Source organism: Pogona vitticeps, chromosome 3, assembly GCF_051106095.1.
Source record: "Pogona vitticeps strain Pit_001003342236 chromosome 3, PviZW2.1, whole genome shotgun sequence".
NCBI lineage: Eukaryota > Metazoa > Chordata > Lepidosauria > Squamata > Agamidae > Pogona > Pogona vitticeps.
The window spans coordinates 52,935,067-52,956,380 of NC_135785.1; the positions used below are offsets into that span (position 1 = coordinate 52,935,067).

At 43.5% G+C, this 21,314-nt stretch overlaps 1 protein-coding gene across 3 annotated transcripts in view; it reads left to right on the forward strand.

Moving 5' to 3' along the window:
• The first annotated feature begins 10,285 nt into the window (after positions 1-10,285).
• LDB1 (LIM domain binding 1) overlaps positions 10,286-21,314 on the forward strand; it is a 71,108-nt gene continuing 60,079 nt past the window's right edge. The window contains exon 1 of one of the 3 annotated variants that reach the window (XM_020790804.3): positions 10,286-10,513. In XM_020790804.3, coding sequence (XP_020646463.1) covers positions 10,489-10,513 — 25 coding nt within the window. In that variant the 5' untranslated portion in view covers positions 10,286-10,488. Of the gene's footprint in view, positions 10,514-15,049; positions 15,068-21,314 lie in introns of those variants that run through there. The other 2 variants (XM_020790803.3, XM_072995671.2) reach the window with 2 other exon arrangements.

Below are 21,314 nucleotides of genomic sequence, written 5' to 3' on the forward strand. Positions count from 1 at the left end.
GACTTCGGCATTGCAGGAGAGTAAGCGAGTGGGGCAGAGAGCAGTGCAGCAAGCTCAGGCAAAACTCTGCCTATATTTGGGGATGGCTGTCCTCCAGAGGATGCACTGGCCCAGAGGGTGCCAATTGATTTGGGCACTCGGGCTCAAAAAGGTCAAAATTGGGGGGCATCTTATACACGGAAAAATGCATACCTAAATAACTGATCTGCTGCATATATGAATAATTCAGTTATCTATAATATTTTATGGGTATAACATAGTTCTCTCCCTTGACAGACTTTGACTTTTGCCCCTTAAACAACTTTTAGCCTTCTTGTGACACCAAAGTCTGCTGGCATGCAGCTTATCACTCTGGCTAGGACCAGCTAATTAAAACCTTGATAGTCTTATTCATGTTTTAATGAACCATAGTCACTTCATCTATTACCTATATCCTCACCTGGAAATGATTCTCACCGCTGTGAGAATAAAAATCTGGAACATGTATTTGCACTCCCTCTATTTGAAGAAGTGGATTTTGATCCCTGAAAGTTCATACTGAAATGAAATTGCAATATCACTTTATTTTCTTCCCCCCCTTTACTTTTGCCAACTTACTCTTAGGTACTCTCAGATTGCATCTGAGGAGTTCTTTTAGGAAGCACATTTGTTTCTAATTTTGTTGTTGTTTAGTCATGTTCGACTCTTCGTGACCCCATGGACCAGAGAATGCCAGGCCCTCCTGTCTACCTCAGAGTTTGGTCAAATGTTGGTAGCTTCGATGACATTGTCCATCCATCTCATTCTCTGTCATCCCCTTCTCCTCTTGCCTTCACACTTTCCTAACATCAGGGGCTTTTCCAGGGAGTCTTCTCATGAGATGGCCAAAGTATTCCAGCCTCAGTTTCAGGATCTGTCCTTCCAGTGAGCACTCAGGGTTGGTTTCCTTTAGAATGGATAGGTTTGTTCTCCTTGCAATCCAGGGGACTCTTAAGAGTCTCCTCCAGCACCACAATTCAAAAGTATCAATTCTTCAGCAGTCAGCTTTTGTTTCTCATAGCTCCAACTGAAATACTCACCACCCAATATTATGTGCTCTGTACCTCTATGCTGGTTGGATAGGCCAATAAATTTGGCATTGGTAGCATAGCCAGAGATTGGAAGTTCAGTTCCCAGCTGTTGCATAGTCTCAGGTTGGCCGAAGAAGAGAATGGTAGACTGCTTTTGGGTATTCTGTACATAGTCAGAATTGACATGACAGGATGCAATCATTTGTTAATTATACCTCGATAAACGTGCTAATTGAAGTCAGATTTACCTTATAGCCTGAGCATCTACAAAGGGATCTTTAGAGCAGTAACTGGATGATATTGCATCTTCTATGAACCTTGTCAATCCATGGATAAAACAATTGTATTCTTTTCTCCCACACCCATATACTAACCTGGGTAAAGCTTGTATGGAGTTCCTGGTTTTTGGTTCTGTGGGGAATTAAGGAGCCTTGGAAATATGAGCTCACCTCAGCTTACTAGGGTAGGAGATGCTTTTTTTTTAAAATAGGAAATCCAAATGAGTGTGATGAGGAGGAAATACACTCTGCAGCACACTCGTTTAACATTTGGATTTCTGATTTTAAAATAGTAAGATATCCTACCCTAGTAAGCTGAGACAAGCTCACTTTTCCAAAGCTTTTTCATAACACCAGTCCCTAATGATAGAGGTGACTCTCATCAGATAGTATTTGGGTCTCTTCCTGGGACCCTTTTTAATGTTTTTATTAGCAGCACCAGCTCCTCCCTTGACATCACTTCTGTAGTTTCTTTGTCCTTTGCAAAAGCTGCTGGAAAACTCCCAATTGGCTCCCTCAACAGACTCATGCCCCATCAACCTCTACTCAATGACATCAGATTTGCATCAATGGCTTTTTTTCTAGGTGGGCAATTAGGGCCTGGATGCCAGGTCAGACTTGGTGCATTTTTCTATTGAGATGCAAATCATCATTTTCTGGACTCCAGGCTGAGCTGTAAGAGTATGAGGACATTTTTATGTTATTTTAAGTGTGCCCCAGCCATACTTAACAATTAGTAGTATTGTCTGTAGAATGCTAGTATGCCATACCATGTGCATCCAAGAATCTGGATGGTGGTGGTAAGGGAGCAAGCTTGGTGGTGGAAAGAGGAAAGCCTTGTGGAGGAGTCCTCTATGTTGCTGTGCTCAGCCCTTTAAAAAACATCCTGTTGAGTATACTCTGGCACAGGATAAAGGGATGTACAGGCTCCAAAGAAGCTGAAAATAAACGCTTTTTCCAAAAAAAGAGGAGGAAATGTGGCTGTCTGTTTCCCAGCTTTAAAAATCCACATGATCTGGTTATTGCATTTATTTTGAACACACGTAAAAATCCTAGGGGGCAATGAATATAGATTCACCATCTGAATATATTTATTTAAAACATTTTTATCCCGCCTTTCTCCTTGAAAGGGGCCCAAAGTGGTTTACATCATTAAAAAGACAATATTTAAAATATAAAAACAGTAAGTATACAAATATTCAAAATAATTAAATATGATATTATAAATGGTAAATAAAATCAGTACTCTCCACAAGAGTACATTTAAAAGCAACATGGCAAAACAATCCATTTAAAAAACCTCTCTCAAACAGCCAGTCACTAAGAGAAAGCCTGTCTGAAGAGAAAGGTCTTTATCTGCTTGCAGAAGGACAAGAGAGATGGGGCTGATCTGGCTTCCTGTGGGAAGGAGTTCCAGAGTCTGGGAGCAGCAACAGAGAAGGCCCTCTCCTGTGTCCCCACCAAACACAACTGTGAAGGGGTTGGGATTGAAAGAAAGGCATCACCTGGTGATCTTAACACTCAGGCAGGCTCATAAAGGGAGATGCAGTCCTTAAGAGAGCTTGGACCCAAACCAGTTGAGCTTTATAGGTTATAAATGAATTATGCCCAGAAACAGATGGGCAGCCAGTTGAGCTGCCATAACAGGGGGGGTTTCCGTGTAAACAATGTAGGAAACCGAATAAACAATCTAGCTGCAGCATTTTCGACTCATTGAAGTTTCTGAACACTTTCCAAAGGCAGACTCCCTTGGAGTGTGTTACAGTAACCCAACTGGAATGTAAATTAAGGCAAGTATCAGAATAGCCAGATCAGATCTTAAGGGGCGGAAAGACTTTGTGTACTGGAAATATATATAGGAAATATGAGGTTTTTGAAGTTGAACAATCTGCTGTCATATAACTGTTGTTGACAATGTAACTCATTTTTCCTTCAGTGTGCTCAAAACAACATACATGGTTCTCTTCTTCCTTGCCTTTTCCTTATCTCTCTCAGGGGAGAGAAACTAAAAAATTGCCCAGTGAGCTCTCCAGCTCAGTGGGAACTTGCACCTGAATCTCCTAAATTTCAGTCCGATACTGTAACTACAACACCAGTGGTTCTCAGCCCTTGGTTCATTACTACTGCTTCCAGCCTATGTGGTCAGGAATCAAGGAATATGGGAGCTGAAATCCATAATCTCTAGAGCAGTGGTTTCTAACATTAGTAACACAGGTATTCTTGGATTGCAGCTCCCAAAAACGCCAACCAGCACAGGTAAACGCTTCTAGGAATAACAGCCCAGGAATACTTGGGTTACCCAAAATTGGGAACCACTGCTTTGGAGGACCAAAGGTTAAGAATTACTACACTACACCAAAGTTCTGAGCATCTTGGTTTGTTCTGATGACTTCAACTCCCAGGATTTAATAAAATAAATGGCAAGGTGTTAAATTTGTGAACAAATTCAGTGTGAAGAACGTACCGTAATCTCAATAATAGACTACTGCAGTGCTCTCTACATGGGGCTACCCTTAAGGCTGATGCGGAGACTTCAATTGGTCCAAAATTTGGTGGCCAGATTAATAACTCTGGTGAAGAAATTCCAGCACATCTCCCCCACTCTGGCTGGCATTCATTGGCTACTGATTCGTTTCCTCATCAACCTCAAGGTTATGATGATAAAATTCAAAGCCATAAATGGTTTATGACCTTGGTGCCTATCACAACGCATGCTGAGGGCCTTGACCCCGAAGGAGGCCTGGAGGGAAAGAAATCGGGCCTTCTTGGCAGTCACCCTCCACCTATGGAACAACCTGCCTATTGAGATCCGCCTGGCACCTTGGCTGGATGGGTTAAAACAAGCATTGAAGACTTAGTTCTTATGGCAGGCATTAAGATCTTGGCCTCCCTTTTACCATCCTGTTTGCCATCCTTTTCATTACCCTTTTTACCACCTTCATTGTCATCTGTTTTAATTTATCCTGTTGGCAATGTATTATTTTATTTTTAATGGTGTTTTAATATAGTTGTTTATATTGCTGTTAGCCACCCAGAGCGGCCTGGTTGCCAGATGGTGCGGGAAATAAATAAATAAATAAATAAATAAATAAATAAATACCAACAAACCCAAACTCCCTTCCCTTCCTGGCTAATAACAATTATATAATACTAATATTTCACCTCTGTTTGTTAGATTCAGTTGTTCAAGTGATAGTCATGAAGAACATTAATATATGTAATACTTTCAGTTCAACAAGTTAAAAAATTGACCACATTATATTCTTATAAGTAAGAACTGTACTCTGGAGGGAATTGCCCCAGCACAAAGGTTCACCACCAGCTAAATAATTAATAAAATATGACTTAATTTTTATATAAAGCTGAAGATAACTGCTTTTTCACAGAGGTGTACATAAAGTCTTTATCAGTGGTTTGAATAAAGATAGAAAACATGCAGAAAATATCTAATTGAATGGAAACATTATTTGATTCCAACTTCTTAAAGAAAGATAGGAATCTAACTTTTGTTGTTGTTTAGTTGTTTAGTTGTGTCAGACTCTTCGTGACCCCATGGACCAGAGCATGGTCTTCCACTGCCTCCCGGAGTTGGGTCAGATTCATGTTGGTAGCTTCGATGACACTGTCCAACCATCTATTTATTTATTTATTTATTATTTATTTATTGGACTTATATACCGCCCCATAGCGCTACAAGCACTCTCCGGGCGGTTTACAATTTTAATTATACAGGCTACACATTGTGTAGCCTGTATAATTAAAATCGTCCTCTGTCGTCCCCTTCTCCTCTTGCCTTCACACTTTCCCAACATCAAGGTCTTTTCCAGGGAGTCTTCTCTTTGCATGAGCTGGCCGAATATAACTAGGTACACTACTAGCCAACAGCATAGACATGGTGGTATTTATTCAGGAGGCAGTTTCAGTAAATTTAAGGACCCTTTCTTCTGTGCATAGGATTATGGTTGAAGGGTCAGGACATTCAACAGTGCTTAAGCTGGCAATGTTCTGCTGAATTTTAAATATAGATCTCAAAAGATCTGACCAAGAGTTAAAATTTCATCTGCAACTATGTTTTTCCAGTGTCTGGATCTTAACATTGTCAGAAGCAGGCTACTTTCTGAAAAGAAATCATTGAGGCTGAAGCTTGCCTTAAAAAGACAAATGTTATGCACTATGCATTTTACTCATTAACTTTGTTTTTGTCAGGAACTGGTTGTGATTACCTACTGTAAGAGAAAGATACATCAATTCAGGCTCTCTCTTCCTTAGTATTATTTCCACTATTGTGTCCTTACAATTCAAAAGAATCAGAAGCTGAAATTCTGACACAAACTTCTGGGATGACTTTGGTATGATATTTTTGAGGTCTGACATCATGCTCATAAAATCTACACATGGAGAAAAGTTGTAATAGGCTTATGCTACAATATAATTAGTGAAATAACCAATATAATTAAATTAAATTTTATTAAAATAAGCTCTTTTGTTTGTTTGTTCATTAATATGCTTCCCCAGCTTTTTGCCAGATGTGGCACTCAAGGCCCCTAATAGTAACACTAATAATGTCCAAATGGAATTGATATAATTAAATCAAACAGGTTTAAAAGCACAGTTAAAAGGCAACAATAACCATAACCAACTAAAACCCATCCATTAGTAATCAAGTTTAAACATCAAAGGTCTGTGTTATTAGAAAAGACCCTTGACTTTTGGCAGGAGGGCAACAGAGTCTGACTTTCCTTGGCAATGAGTTCCAGAGTCTTAATATAACCGTGAGAGAAAGCCCCCTTCTTGTATCTTCACTGAAATGTTTCTGATGAAGGTACAAAGGAGTTAACAACCTCCTGAAAAAAATCTTCATACCCACAAGCATGTAGAGGAGAACATGGTTTTTAAGTAGTCTGGGCTTTATAGGTCCTAGCCAGCACTTGGACCTATGGTTGGAAACAGAGAAGCAGTCAACAAAGTTGTTACTGTATAACAAGGCAGCCCCATTCTGGCTGTGACTGCCCTTGATCAACTGTCAAACAACAGTATGTCCAAACTAGCTGAAGACTCTGATTTTTGCAAAGGCAGATCCAGGCAGAACTTATTGTGGTCTAAAATGAGATTTATCTAAGGCATGTGGTCACTATGGCCATATCCGCCATATTTGGGAACAAGCACAATTAAGGCCGTACTCTAAACCAGTGGTGTCCAACCTTGGCCCTCCAGATGTTTAGACTACAGCTCCCAGAAGCCTTTACTACCACCTCTGCTGGCCAGGATTTCTGGGAGTTAAAGTCCAAGAACATCTTGAGGGCCAAGTTTGGACACCACTGCTCTAAACTGTGCAAACAGATTCCCTGTAACTACTGGCATTAAGTGCCAGTTTGTTCAACCTGATCCAATCCATACCTGGCATCAGACCACCAGTTCTGAATTATAACTGCTTTGTTACACATAACTTGGAAAGGAGAGATCAAATTAAGCATCGTCAGCATAACAAAGGCCCTGAACTTCAAAATTCTGAATGTCTCCCAGCAAGGGTATTTTAACAGAATGGAAAACAAAACCACAGGAGCCACTCTAAACTCGGTTATTTTATCTATCCATCTCTCCTCTAACAGAGCTTAAGGTCACCCAATAAATATCTTGAATCAGTGTGGCCGTCCACTCAGATCTCCTGTGTCCAATCCAACCCTCTAGCTCAGTGGTTAGAGCAGTGGTTCCCAACCTTGGGTCCCCAGATGTTCTTGGACTAGAACTCTCAGAAATCCTGGCCAGCACAGCTAGTGGTGAAAACTTCTAGGAGTTTCGCTCCAAGAACATCTGGGGACTCAAGGTTGGGAACCACTGCTCTAATTTCTGCAACTCACTGGCTATGTATTAATGCCTCCATTTTCTACCACAGACAATCAACTAAGCCACGCATAGGACTCCTCCTTTCTTGTTTCTGACATAGAAAATCTTCCAAGACAAACAAAGCAGTCTCGGAGGTGAGAAGTTACCATACTGGTTTTTGATTGCAGAATGAGGGACAACATAGTGGAGTTTTGACTGTGATGGTTCATGTTCAAATCTCTACTCTGTCATTAAACTTACAGGGTGTTGTCATGTCTCCAGACTATCCTACTTCACAAGGCTGATGCACAGTATTATGTAGGGAAGAAGACTTTACCTTCTTTGGAGGATACATGAGATAAAAATTAATTAACTAACTATTAATCAATACAGTATCTTACACAAAAAGCTGGAGAAAATTGTAATATGAAAATTAAAAAGAATATACTATGCATGCAATATATGGAAACAGTGAATGGATCATGGGAAAGATCCCTCTCATTGCAGTCAGTGGCAATCAATATGACAGAAGTCACTAGTTTGACACTGTCAGAAAAAGCTTAATAATATAAACAATGCAGCAATGGACAGTTTATTACCAAGAAACAAGGACAGTTTGTTATTGAAGCATACTGGGTTCTGAAGAGAAGCAGTGAGGATTTTGAAAAAACTTTCAAGGAAACATTGAGCATATTAAGAAAAAAAAAACTATGTGAATTAAGCACTTCAATTAATGAATTCAGCACTTTGTATGGACGATTGTTCAGGCTTCCCAGTGGATGATTATTATTAAAGGAATTGCATATATTGTATATATGATAAACATCTGTGTAGCCTTGAGATAATATTTTAGGCATTTATGTGGCTATATATATATTTAAATTAATATGGTTTAGATTTCAATTAAGGTGCTTTGGATAGCACAAATATTTATTTTGTATAGATGACTGGTATTTTATAACATGTATATATAAAAGCATGTAAGAAACTGCTGTTGGGTTTTGTTTATATTATTAGGCTTTCAGTGTACTGTGTATTTCTTTTTTTGGGGGTACCACTGTCATAAAAAGGCAAAAGCCATTTTGTGTTGTCTTAGTAGAAACACTGAAAACAGAAGAATTACAGTCCCATTCTGCTTAGCATTGATTGGACCTCAGCAGAGAGAAATGGGGAGTGTGTGGGGGGGAGTGGAGTTGCAACATTATAAAAACTAGATTTAGAAAATATGAAAGGACTGCACATATTTACTGTATCCTGTACAGCAACAGCAACAAAAAACACAACGTGATTCTGCCCACTGAACCTTTATTTTGAACAATTCCACTTGGAATAAAAGGGCTCCCTGTACAGGCTGCTACTCAAGCTGGAGAATGTAGTGTACCTATCTTTGAAATGCAGGAGGCCATGCTTATACCTCACAGGAGAGCCATTTAGCTTTTGGTTTGCCAAATCAACAGCTTCTAATTTCCTCGGACTTCACCACAGTTTACCTCAGGGTCAAACCCAAAGATTTTTGTGACATAGGCCCTCCAATGGCACAGGAAAGAAACATAGTGAATTCAAAAAGGAAAAACCCAACTAACCGGGTAATATTGCAATGCTGGGGTGGGGTGAGGAGTGTCTTTTGACAGCCAGGCAAGTGGAAAAACGGACCCAGCAACTGCAGCAGTTGCCATGATTCCTAGTAAGGTCTCATCCACCCGTACCTACAACAAACAAGAGATGTGGGAATTTTTCTAAGCACGAAGCTCGCCACCTACTCACAGGGAGTCCCCCTCCCCTCCTCCTGCCAGGGCCTGCCCTGCCGCTGCCAGGGCTTGTGCAAAGAGGAAGCTGACTGGCTGTGAAGCTGCTATTTTGCTCAAAATGGCACAGGGGCCCCAAGGACATGCAGCCGCTGGCTCCCACCCACCCCATCTGCTTTCCTTGTTCCTGATTTTTTGATCTACCAGCGTTGTGTAAGTATAATACATATTGAAACACCTTTGTGCACAAATTAGGAAGCTTTGTACCCACTTGGACTGAGAGAATATGGGTAGTCAAGCTTTAATCCACCTCACTCGGAGAAATCAAATGTTCTCATTTTCCAGCATTGCTCAACCTGAGACTTCTCCTCCCTCCTAGAGAATTAAGAAAAGGTATCTATTCTCCAGGAGATACCAGTCAGCACCATGAGGCATGGCAACCATATTTAGGTTGCAGTTCAACTCCAGAAGCCATTACTTTGGAATACAGGAAGCCTTTCCCTTGTTGCCCTTTTGCAATCTGAGGCAGGTCTAAGCAGAGCTCTAAAATCTAACTACCACCATCAGGACTGATGGATTCCCGGGAGGTAAGAAGCAATGGTACAGGAAAAGTGCATCTGAGCATTGCAGAGCGGCTGCCCTTTGCCACGGAGTTTTCACAGCCTTTCCCCACGTAGGGGTGGGGGCAGCCTAAAGCCCCCGCATGTCTTTCTTCAGCAATTAAGAACAGTGGAACGTGGGTAATGAAATGTGGGTTTGGGGAAATTCAGGATACCCGGAGAGGGTTTAAAGGAGAGCAATAGCTGAGATTTGGATTTATTTATTTTTTTAAATTTAGTCTCTGTGAAAAAGGGAGAAGGTATTTCCGATTTTATATAACCCCATCACTACCGCGTCTCATAAAAATGCACACACGTGATCCTTGGCTTTGCACCTCTTCATGTACACATGCATGTACGCCTGCAAACGTGTCAGCACATGTCTCTCTGTTCGAGCGCACACACACACACACACATGCGAGCGCGCTCCCCACCCGCCTTCTTCCCTTCCCTTCCCTTCCTTCTTCTCTCCCCCCTCCCTCCGTCCCTCCCTCCCTCTCGCTTGCTCTCCCTCGAGCGAGCCCGCCTAGGGTGGCTGCTGTGGCAGAGATTGGTGTGTTTCTCCCCATCTGCGTCACATGGCCGCCCCTCCCCCGCGCCCTCCCTTCCCTTCCCTTCCCTGTCGCGGCTCGGCTCTCGGCTCGGGTCACTTTGACAAGCTCGCGCTCGCCCTCCTCCCCTTTTCCCCGCGCAATTAGCATATTAATCAGCCTCGGGATCGGGTTCGGAGCCGATCGGAGCGCGCCGTCGTCTCGCGCACGGCGAGGCCAACGCAGCAGCCCAGCCTTAGCCCAGCCCTGGACTCGGCGACGGGCAGAGAGAGAACTGGGCTGCTTCGCTCGCTCCGGTTCCTGCGCTTCCCGGCGGGAAGGCCCCGCGTTCGGGGGCGGCCTTGCCCAAAGGCTGGGCCGGGGTCTTTCTCAGGGCGGCGGATGCCAGGGCCCCGCCGAGCGGGCACGTCGCATCTCCCCTGCGCCAGGCCGGGCATGTGAAGATGTCAGTGGGGTGTGCATGCCCAGGTGAGTCTTAAGCGCGCAGCGAAGGGGAAGGGAGGGAGAAAGGGAGGGATGGGGCGCATCGCCTCCTTGAAGCCCCGGCGGGGAGAGTCTCTCCTTTCGCCCTGCCCCTGCCGGGGCCCCTCTGCAGCCGCGAACAAGCAAAAGGAAAGCAACCTGGTGACAAAACTGCCCTCCTCCCGCGGTCCCCCCCCCAAAAGGAGGAGCAAAGGAAACGACGTCTCGGGCTTTGCAGGGTTCAGATTAAGCCCCAGGCGCGGGAATCCCGGTTTGGGGCTGCGGGAGGTGGGGGGCAGTAAGACGTCGGTTTAGGATCGATATGCGCGCGGGCGCGCGCGTGTGCGACGGCGTGTTTTCCTGGCCATTGGCTGCTGGTGTTGGTGGGCAGAGAGAGAGAGAGAGTCGTGGGGTGCAGCGCTGTGCCCACGCCGGGGCGCGAATGTCTCTCGGAGTTCCTGCTGGGAAGCGGGTGGGAGAGGTCTCAAGGGTTTGGGAAGGGGAGCCGTGTAGCTAGAGATAGGCGGGGAATGGGGGAGGTCAGTCGAGGGTAGGTCGATCCGCACCGCAGAAATAGTTGTGGGAGAGATCCGTCGTGTGTGGCACTGTTGACTAACTAGGGCCGGTCTGAATGTGTGGAGACGAGCCCCGATGGTGGTGGGGGGTCACGTATTTGCCAGTGGCCGATAGATATCCTGAAAGGCCTTACTTATTGGATTGCCTTGTTTTTATTGTGGTGTGAGAGGTTGAACATGCCTTTCCTTATCTACACGGACTTCTGAGATCTGAAGCATCCCTTCAATGTTTGGCTAATGAAATTTGTGGCTTATTGGAGATTTCATTCTGATTTCATAAGGATAGACTTTGTTTCCCAGAAAAAGAGGGAACTGTAAAAATGAACTATTTGGCCATTTGGGCTTGGCCTGTCTTCCCCGGGGGAGGGAAGAGAGGAAGTTGGTTTACATTGGGGGATGGGCTGGCATCCTCTAGCTTTATGTTTTCCTAAAGAAAAACTGCTGAGACCACATGGTGGTTAGGGACAGTTGGATATGATATTTTCTTCTTGGCTAACCCTATAGCTTTGCATTTGGTGTAGAGCAACAGGAAGGATAACTGCCCACTTGACACAGATGAACTTGGCTATCAAATGCAGCATTGCTCTAGCTGTTGAGATATAAACTAGCTTGGCTACCAGGGACAAAATCTGTGCCCGATGGTTCTCACAGCATTATCGCTTCTGTTTCTGAGCTGTCAAGCCAAACACCTAGAGCATTCCTAAAGTTTGGCAATTTTCAAAAAAAAAAATATATGTATATATATTGTACTTCCAGATTCAGTGTTTTCTCTGCCCTGGAACATCCATGGCTGTGGGATGTGATGCCAAGAACAGATAGTCCCACGAGTGCTTCCGAGAGGGCACTTGGGATCAGAGGAGGGAGGATATGATTTTGGATGTGGGGAATATCTAGTCATTGGGGAGGGCAGCAGGTATTCAAGATTCCCCCCCCCCCTTTCTGCTTAGGAACCAGACTGTTGCCTATGGTTCTTTGATTCCAGTGATTTGTAGCACAAAGAGATTATGTTGTCTTCACTAAAGACCATGTAAGGCTGTAATGAGTCTGCAGTCTCTCCCAGGACAGAAGCTTGTTTTGCATGGGGGTCCCTGTATATCTACTGACCTTCTGGAATAAACAGTGACATGGTTTGGATCTCTTTAAGAGTCACCCACACAGTCTTTGTGGAAAATATTCCATCCTAATGGTCCATGGGCCCACGAAGACTCGGACACAACTACTAAACAACAACAACAAATCAGGAACAGTGTGGTCTATGCTGTGGCAGTAGTCTGGTATTCTCTGGCTACTCTAAAACATAGCTAGTATAGTTTCCACACTCAGGAAATGGTCCCCATTTTCTCAGTGCTGGGCAGATTTCCCTAGTAGGCATTATAGTCTTTCTCAGAGCACAGCAGACGCCTCTTCAGTTTGGTATTGGAACTGTGAAGGCTGAACCCCACAGGTTTCCTTCTTTTCCCTTACCTGTTGTCTGCATGAATCTACTTCCCAGGCTTGCAGCAATCTCTGTTTCTAAACAACCCCTTTCCTTTCCTTTCCTTCCACTTCCCTTCCCCCACATTACCACCACCTCCTCCTCCTCCTCCATCTCCCGCTGGAAGCTGCCAGAGTGGCTGCTGCTTCCTCAAGCAGAAAGTCACGTGTTCTCCCTCCAAAGCCAGGCCAAACATTTAAAGCACCAGGCACAGCATGGGCTTCTTCTCCCCCTCTTCCCTCCAGGCTTTCCCAGTTCTCCTTCTTTTACTGCGCCTTGGCCCACCCTGCCTGCTGGCTGAGACATGTGGGGTAGGGAGGGGGCAGGCAGACAAGCAGGGTGCCTGCCTGTGTGAGAGTGAGAATGTGCAGCTTCATAAAGCCTGGCTTCTCATGCAGAATCTTGCATTAAGGGTCATTTACAGAGATGGAGGTTGCTCCATGTTGTATCTTTAACTGAGTGATACTCTTAGCACAAAGACAGACCTACACCATTCCTGTTATTTTGCATTCCAGGTTGGTCCTGTCTGTGCCAAGGGGTGATCAAATGCCACTCTGCAAGATGTATGCCTGTCTGTGTGTAAGAGAAGCAGAGGGAGAGGAGAAACATAGGCTGTGTTGTAACCATTTCTTCTCCAAAGTCTTAGCACGGACAGCAGCATTTATGAATACATTCTTGAAATCGAACTGAGGTTGAACAGGTCCCTCAGGAAAACCACATTCCCTTGCCAGAATGAGGGTTAGCTATTTTTAAGGTTCGGGGGGGGGGGGGGGAGGAAGCTGCAAAGTAGAAGAATGCTGCTAGGACGGTGTGCCTCTGTGCATGGACATCTTCTTCTTGCAACCATAGATCTTCCCATGCTTTTGCTCCTAGAACCCGTGACAGACTGTTTATCGGAATATAGAACAAACAAGCTCTGGTTCTGGCCTCCTGCCAGCTAGAAACATTTAATGAGCCTCTCGCGTGGCTGCTCTTATGGGGGGGGTGCATTAACTTGGAGGAGTTTCCGCTGTGGGTGCCTCAGCCTTTAAAGGGGAAGCAGTGGCATTTGTAAGTTACAACAAAAGAACTGCCTCTGTTGGGCATTCCTATGTGTAGTGTAACTCTGAATTTCCTGAGAGAAAAAGGCAAGACTTGTGCTTGATATCCATCTGGTCCAGTAGAAAGAAATATCTGAGCATCCTCACCCCTTTATGGCAAGTCTCTTTCTTGGCTTACCCAGTGTGATTCTTCCAAGCAGAAATTCTTCAAATCCTTGTTTCAACCCCCCCCCCCCCCAAAATAAGGAGTGAGAACTGGGCTTGCTGAACAAGAGGGGGGTGTTATGAAGGGGGGATATTGGATATACCTTTTGCTTGTTGCATGATGATAATTTTCATGCAATCAGAATATTGCATTATTGTGTACAAGCATATCTCCATACATATCTTCAGCACAGATCTACTGATCTAGAAGGTATGCTGTACGTCTGTTATGAAGTCACAAGAGGTCAGGTAAACAATTCATAGGATCATAGGATATGAAGTGGTATGACTTTATGAATGAGTTGTCATTCCACAGTTGGAATCTAAAGAGGTTAGCTGATAAACCTGAGTTCCTCACTTTTGGTGTTGTATATCCTATAGGTCAGTCACTAAAGCCATTAGGATTTGTTTTCTGAATGTATCTATTGCTCCTTGGGTTCCTGTGATACACAGAGATTTGCTTGCTTGCTTGTCTGTTTCCAAAAGCCCCAGGCTGAGTGATATGAAATAAACTATTGGGATAGCAGTAGGAAACATGTGGTCCTCCAGACATTGTTGGACTACAGTTTCCATCATCTCTAGCCAGAGTTTAGCCAGTGGTGAAGATGATGTGAGTTACATACGTTCCGTCTCCCTGAAGTAGGACATAAGAGTGCCTGTGTTGATGGAGAGAGTTGGAGTAGATGGCCTTTGGTTATCAGCTTAACAACTCCAGGACCACTGTACTTGCAAACTCTGTGGGAGTCCAGGTACCTACAAAAAGCTTTGCATTTTCATCAGCAGAAATCCCTTTCAAGCAGGACCAAGGGTGGGTGCTTCTGTCATATATGCAATGTAGAATTGGCTTGATCAGATCCCTGCAGATCTGGTTTTTTTTTTTAATGGCAAGGATGTTGTTTCTCCCAGGGAATACTTTATGGCAACTGCTCTGACTTTTTTTTAGGGTGGTGCTGATAGTGATATCCACCTCGAGCTGGTATATTGGAGCTTGTAGACTTTTTACATCAAACCTTTCCTTTGTTAGAAACCACGGGCACTCCAAGAAACAACACAGCCACACCTGGAGTTAGCGCTGAAAATTCAGATGACTTTCCTCTTTCTTTGTGATGATTTTTGAAAAATAGCTTATGGCATTTGGAATGGGGGGTGGTGGAGAGGGGATGAGGGTTCCGAGTTGTAATGTGAATCTTTCAGATGTACTGTATATTGGCAAAGAGAGGCTGACTTCCTTGTTATGGAAAAGTTGTGTACAGTACAGCCACTGAAGGTATGTAGCCTTCCTTTTCTTCGTTGTTTGCCCTTTATTACCTGTTTATATCTCTTATTACCTGCAACATGTTCATTCCTATTATTTGCTCAACAATTCTCATTAGACTTTTGTTTTTGCTACACTCATGAAATTTTAATTTTAAGTGCCTGTGTACAACCAAGCATTTTAAAATTCTGTTTTAAAACCCCATAATCCCACAACTTTTTTAAGCTGTATGGAAAGGAATCTGAGACCACCCACTAGTATGGTGTTGCTAGAAACCACTCACCTGTAATGTACCACCCATCTCCGCCTTTGCTCTAAGGACAGGCGTTACAGGATGATGATGGGGAAACAGCATAATTTTAAGTGCAGGGTAGAACCACAGTGATGGGCTCACTTCCATCTGATTGCGGAAGAGAAATGCCTCAACAGCACCATAGCTCAGCTAATAGGAAAGCAGCTGGAGTCACTATAGGCTCTGTCTTGTTTTCATTACACCAGACACACAGTTTATTGGTAGCAATTCTGTTTATGAGTAGCTTTGCCAGAGAACACATTTGAAGTCAGAGAAGGGTTTCCCACTTCCTAGTCCCACTCCTTTCACAAATCAGTGTTACAGCTGCCAGATGCCCTACTTTTGTGAGAGACAACAGAAAATGGGAACCAAGTGCCTTAGGACATGTGTGGTCCCGAAGGGAAATGCCACCTCCAAATTATGGGAAATGTTCATTCTGAATTATCTTCAGCCTCAAGAATAGAAGTCCAACAAATAAAATAAATAAGAATAGGTTATGCATGCTGTACTACTCAGATTCCAGTTACTTTAAGGATCATATTCTCCCAGATTATCCTGCCTGGGCTTTAAGAACTTTGAGGGGAATGTTTCACTTGATGCCATCCCTAAAGTGAGAACATTTCATAGGGATGTGAGAGAGGGCCTTTTTGGTAGCAGCTCCCAGGCTGTGGAATTTCCTTCAAAATAAAATTAGCCTGGCCTCCTCATTGTTATTTTTCCTCCAGCAAGCAAAAACCTTTTTATTCAAACAGGCTGCTGAGAAAGGCACTTTTAGTGAGTGAGGAGCCTGGTGTGTTTTTAAGTGGATTTCTGATTCAGTAGTATTTGAATGTATTTTGTTTGCACTTTCTCTAATCTTCTCATGAGCTGCCTTGGGCCCAGTTTTGCTAGGAACATAGTGTATAAACTGAGTGAGTAAATAAGTAATGCTTTGCTTCATGTCCAACTCATTGCACCCCAGATTTTCCAGAAAGAACTAGATATGCAGTACGGTCGGAGGATTAATAATGGGGTGAGAGGATCTAGGAAACAGAATATGTTATAGCATGGAGCTCAAAAATTCCTTTCTCTTTAAACATCTAGAAGTCCCAGCTAAGATATTCTTAGGTTCTGCTGAAATTCACAAATAATTCTCCACAGCTGTGAAGGACTAGGACTAGAAACTTGAATTCAGGTATCATAAAATACTAATAAAACCACTGTATTTATAGTTCTTGTGGACCACCTCTCTGAGGGATCACTTTTGAATGTGTAGTAAGAGGAAATAATAGTTCTATGTTAGATATAAAAATGACATTGGGGTACATGCAGGTGTCCCAATTGTATGAGTGCTGACTGTGTTTGTAGATTGACACCAGGCTGGAATAGTTATTTCTGGGCTCTGTGTATGAGAGAATGACAGACAGACAGACCGACCGAGGAAGAATGGTGGGTGGTGAGTGGGTTAAGCTCCTTTTGAGTAGCTATTTGTAGTATTCTCCTTTTTTATTGGATGGTATTATGTGATTGCCTGCGATTAATATCTTGCTGCTTCTGTAGATCCATAGAGAAAGGAAAGGCTTCTGATAACTCCAATTGTTTCCACTGGGTGTTCTTGTCCTTCCTTTATCCCAGTGAATAGGAGATGCTGCTTGAGATAACAAAGAATTCATTCCAGTCCACATTGGGAAAATCCGGTTTAGGTTCCCAAGCTTTAACAGCCCTGAGGAAGCAAAAAAGTCCTATGTGACCTTCTGGTTACTGTCAGATGCTTTTCATTAACATCCAAGTGCTGCCTGGCATGTCTAAATCTTGCCTACATTTTTTCTCCTAAGGAGTTAGCAATACTGTAAAGAGAATTGTTTTCCATTTAGGGGTTAGAGATGATACTCTTAACCCTTTTGAGGCACAGCCCTTTGATACATCCATGAAAAAAGGACATGCTTTTTTTCTGAAGGGAGGGAGGATAAAACAACAGGATCAATACAGATGGTGAATTGTGAGCCGGGGAAATCTGGGTGAAATACAGATCTTGGAAAAGTTAATATTTTTAGATTGTAAATTCCAGAATCCTGCAGCTGGTGATGTATCATTTTGGCTGAGGAATTGTGAGAGTTGTGGTCTAGGAAAGTGTATTTTCCAAATTCTTAATATACAACAACATTGCCTTTCAGAATAAGTGCATTTTAGCAGGGTTAAACTATCAACAGGAGTTAGTGTAGTGTGTAATGAACAAAGTGTCAGATTAGCATTCAAGAGACTGGGGTTGAAATCCACATGCAACAAGGGTAATTTACTGGCTGGTGATGTTAAACTACTCACTGAACATCCTCAGAAACCCTACTAGGGTCCCCATAATTTGGAAGCAACTTGACAGAATGTAACCACCACCACCATCTCCACAAATCAGCAGGGAACCTGGATATGCTTCTCTTTTGTGGGATACTGTGAGAACACTAACTTCATGTAGGCTTGTATTGAGGGAAGCAAGGAGAGGTAACAGACCTTCCCCAGGAAAGAGAATCATGGCCTAGACCAGTGGTTCTTAACCTTTTTGAAAGAAACGCCCCCTTGAGCCACTGAGAAAGTTATCATCGCCCCCCTCCCCGCGGTGATATCTTATGTATGTATGTATGTATGTATGTATGTATGTATGTATGTATGTATGTATGTATGTATGTATGTATGTATGTATGTATTTATTTATTTATTTATTTATTTATTTATTTATTTATTTATTTATTTATTTATTTATTTATTTATTTAAGACACTTAAATCCAATGACCCCTGAAAACAAAATTCAATTCCAAGAAAATGAAATGCCCCCCAAAAAGTAACATGTAATGATTTAGTTGCAAGTGAATTTTAAGACGCAAAAAGAAATATAAAAAGGGCATAAAACAAATGCAAGAACTAAAAATTTCAAGACAAAAAGTCTGAAACTAAATTAAAATTGGAGGAAAATATATATTCATGCACACTGTAAAAAGGCTGCAGTCATCTTCACAGGTTTGGCTTGCTCCAGCGCCCCCCTACCGCCCCCTTCTGCTCCAGCGCCCCCACGCTGCCCCTTTTCATTCAACCGCCCCCCTGAAAAATGAGATCGCCCCCTGGGGGGCATTATCGCCCACGTTAAGAACCACTGGCCTAGACAAGTAAAGCTACAGCAGTGGAAGAAATAACTAGGGATGTGCATGGGCTCTGCTAATTCCAAATGAGTCATCGGTCGCCCATTTCCTCCAGGAAGCAGAATGGAGTGAACTAGGGCATTGTGGTTAGTGCTGTGGTTGAGCAACAGGAGACTGGAGTACTCAGTATTCCATTCAAAGATTGTCACCTTTTGGCTCTCCAAGTGTTTTGAATTTCCAGGATTCTTGATCATGCTAACTAGGGCTTCTGGGATCTGGAGCAAAATCATCTGAAGGGCCAAACAGTAGAGAACTATTAACACATCATCAGATTATCATGAGCTGCATTGCCTAGGGTAGGTTTTGAACTATCAGAGTTGAAGTAGATACAACAACCTACAACAATTATCGGATCCCGGCCATGAAAGCCTTCAAGAATACATTGAAGTAGATACTTGGAAAATTGTTATTTTTTGAAATTGGAATTGATCTCATGGGATTGGGTAATATGGACAATGCTGGCTGGATAGCCCAGTGAGTTAGATATTTGGCTGCAGACCAAGAGATTGGGAGTTTGATTCTCCACTGTGTCTCCTGGGAGAAGAGCTGGCCTTGTAGCCTTGGGCAAGCTGCACAGCCATAAAGTGCCCCCAGAAGAAGGGAATGGTAAAACTATTTTTGAGTGCTCTGTCTAGAAAGTCCTGGGAGGGGTGGCCATAAGTCAGAATAGAGTTTATGACATGTAATTACTCTTATTTAATGCTCACAAACTGAAATCAGGAGTGGGGAAAATCTAGATATTGTTGGGCTGAATCACCTGTACTGCTTCATCATTGGCTATGGTGGTTTAAGGTCATAGGAATTGTGTCCAATGTCTGCAGCTAAACTGTTTCCCTGGGCCAATCACAAGGAGGACTTAATGCCCTTGTATGACAACATTAGCTGCCAGTCCATTTCAAAACACAATACAAAATATTGGTTATTATGACCTGTAAAATAAATGCAGCTTTGGAGAAGCCCATTGGAAGGATCACATCCTTTTTTCAGTTGCTTTAGGTTATCCTTTTTCGAAGGAAGAAGGGATGTAAAATAAATAAAACACAAAACTATGTTTCCCACACCAACCAAAGAGAATTATGCCATACCAATTCCAGGTTTTCCCAACAGTGGATATTGGAAAAGGGATAAGGAATCATGGCAATGGGAAGTGTCTTATTCACCAAGCCACAAGAGGGCAATAGGCATTGGCAGGGGCCATTTTTCAGATGAAAGTGGAAAGCCATCTGCAGGGCTATTGCTACACAGATTGTAGTGGAGTTTGACAGAAGCAGGAGAAACAAAAAAAGAGAGTGTTGGATGAAGGCAGTGGGTGCAGGAATAGTGGATGCCTTGTTGGTGGTGAGTGGGGGGGGGACTGTAGTGTTACACTGAGCTATGCACACTGCTTTCACTGTGTGCACTCAGAAATGGAGCGGGAGTTAATTGGGAGCTGTCACATGCTGGGCGCATGTGAGCCCTTGCCAGCCACACGGCAGCATCTAGCTCTGCTCTGCCGCTCGGCTGCCCAGGGAATTCACCAGCCAACCAGCTCTGAGACAAACACAAAGGAGTCTCCATGCTGCCAGCCTGGGGGCGCACACAAAGGGCAGGTGGTATTGCCTGGGCATGTAGTAGCATTGAGAACAGGGAAGGTGCAAGCAAGGTGTATCAGAGAGGATTACAGTGGGGGGAGATTCCTATTAGGATAGGCTGGAGCTGGTGGGATGGGGGTGGGGGAGGGATGGGAATTATACTCCCATAGCAGCCTTCCTAGCACTACTCATACACTGCCTTTTTTACTAAGCTGACAGCTCAACTGCTATCATAAGCAGTCCTGCAAGGGTTTGGAGAGAAACTTTTCTAAACCAATCTCCAGATGCATGCTTACAAAAGTGTACGTACCTTAGGAAAACCTAGGTGGGAATATTTGGGAGGGGGGTTTGGAATATAAAATTAGCAGGAGATAGAAGATTTGAAGACTGCCCCCTCTAAATTGCCATTCCCTGAAAGTTCTTGTTTGTTGAGCTTTTCCTATATTGTGCTTGTACATATTGTATAGTTCCACCCTTAGAACTGGTTGGGTGAATTCTCACACATACCCTGTCAAACACACATTGAAATGAAATGCACCTCTTGGTATGCCCAACTTCTGAGAAGAGGGCAAACAGCTGTGCAGATGTGGTTCTGAATCCCCTATGTAAGGGAGCCTTGACAGTGGAGGTAACAGCAAGGTGAAAGACATGTACAGTATAAGGAGAAGATGTAGCCATTATCTTGTGCCAAGATGGGATGACTGGAGGGGCCTCCTGCTACCCTAATAAATAGATTGCAAGAATGGTTAGTTAACTTAGTCCATCCAAACAGGAGCCCCTTTTTCCACACTATCTCCCCTGCTACTGCAAAGTGGCCTTTGTGAGTAATAAAAGGAATGCATTAGGAGCTGTCTGTACCTTGATGGCAAAGACATACAAGGCTCAGGGAGGTGCATCATGGAATAGCCAGTGGTGTCTTAGGCTGATGGTTGGGACAATAAGCTGCATCTCCAGATCCTCCTGTCTCCCAGAAGGCAGACTGCATCTTCAGAACTGGATCCACCCTCTTCCTCATCACCTAGATTTTTCTGACAAGGTTTTTTCTTTCCTCCCCACACCTGGTGCTTTGCCTAGGACTGTGTGCCCCACCCATGCTCCTGGTGTCTGGGCACCCCTCCCTGTGAAACAAATCTCATTACAACTTCATGAGGCAGGGTGGGGAACAACAGCCCCTAAAAAGAAATGAGTCACATGTCTGTCTACAGTATATTGGTGTGTGGTTCTGTGC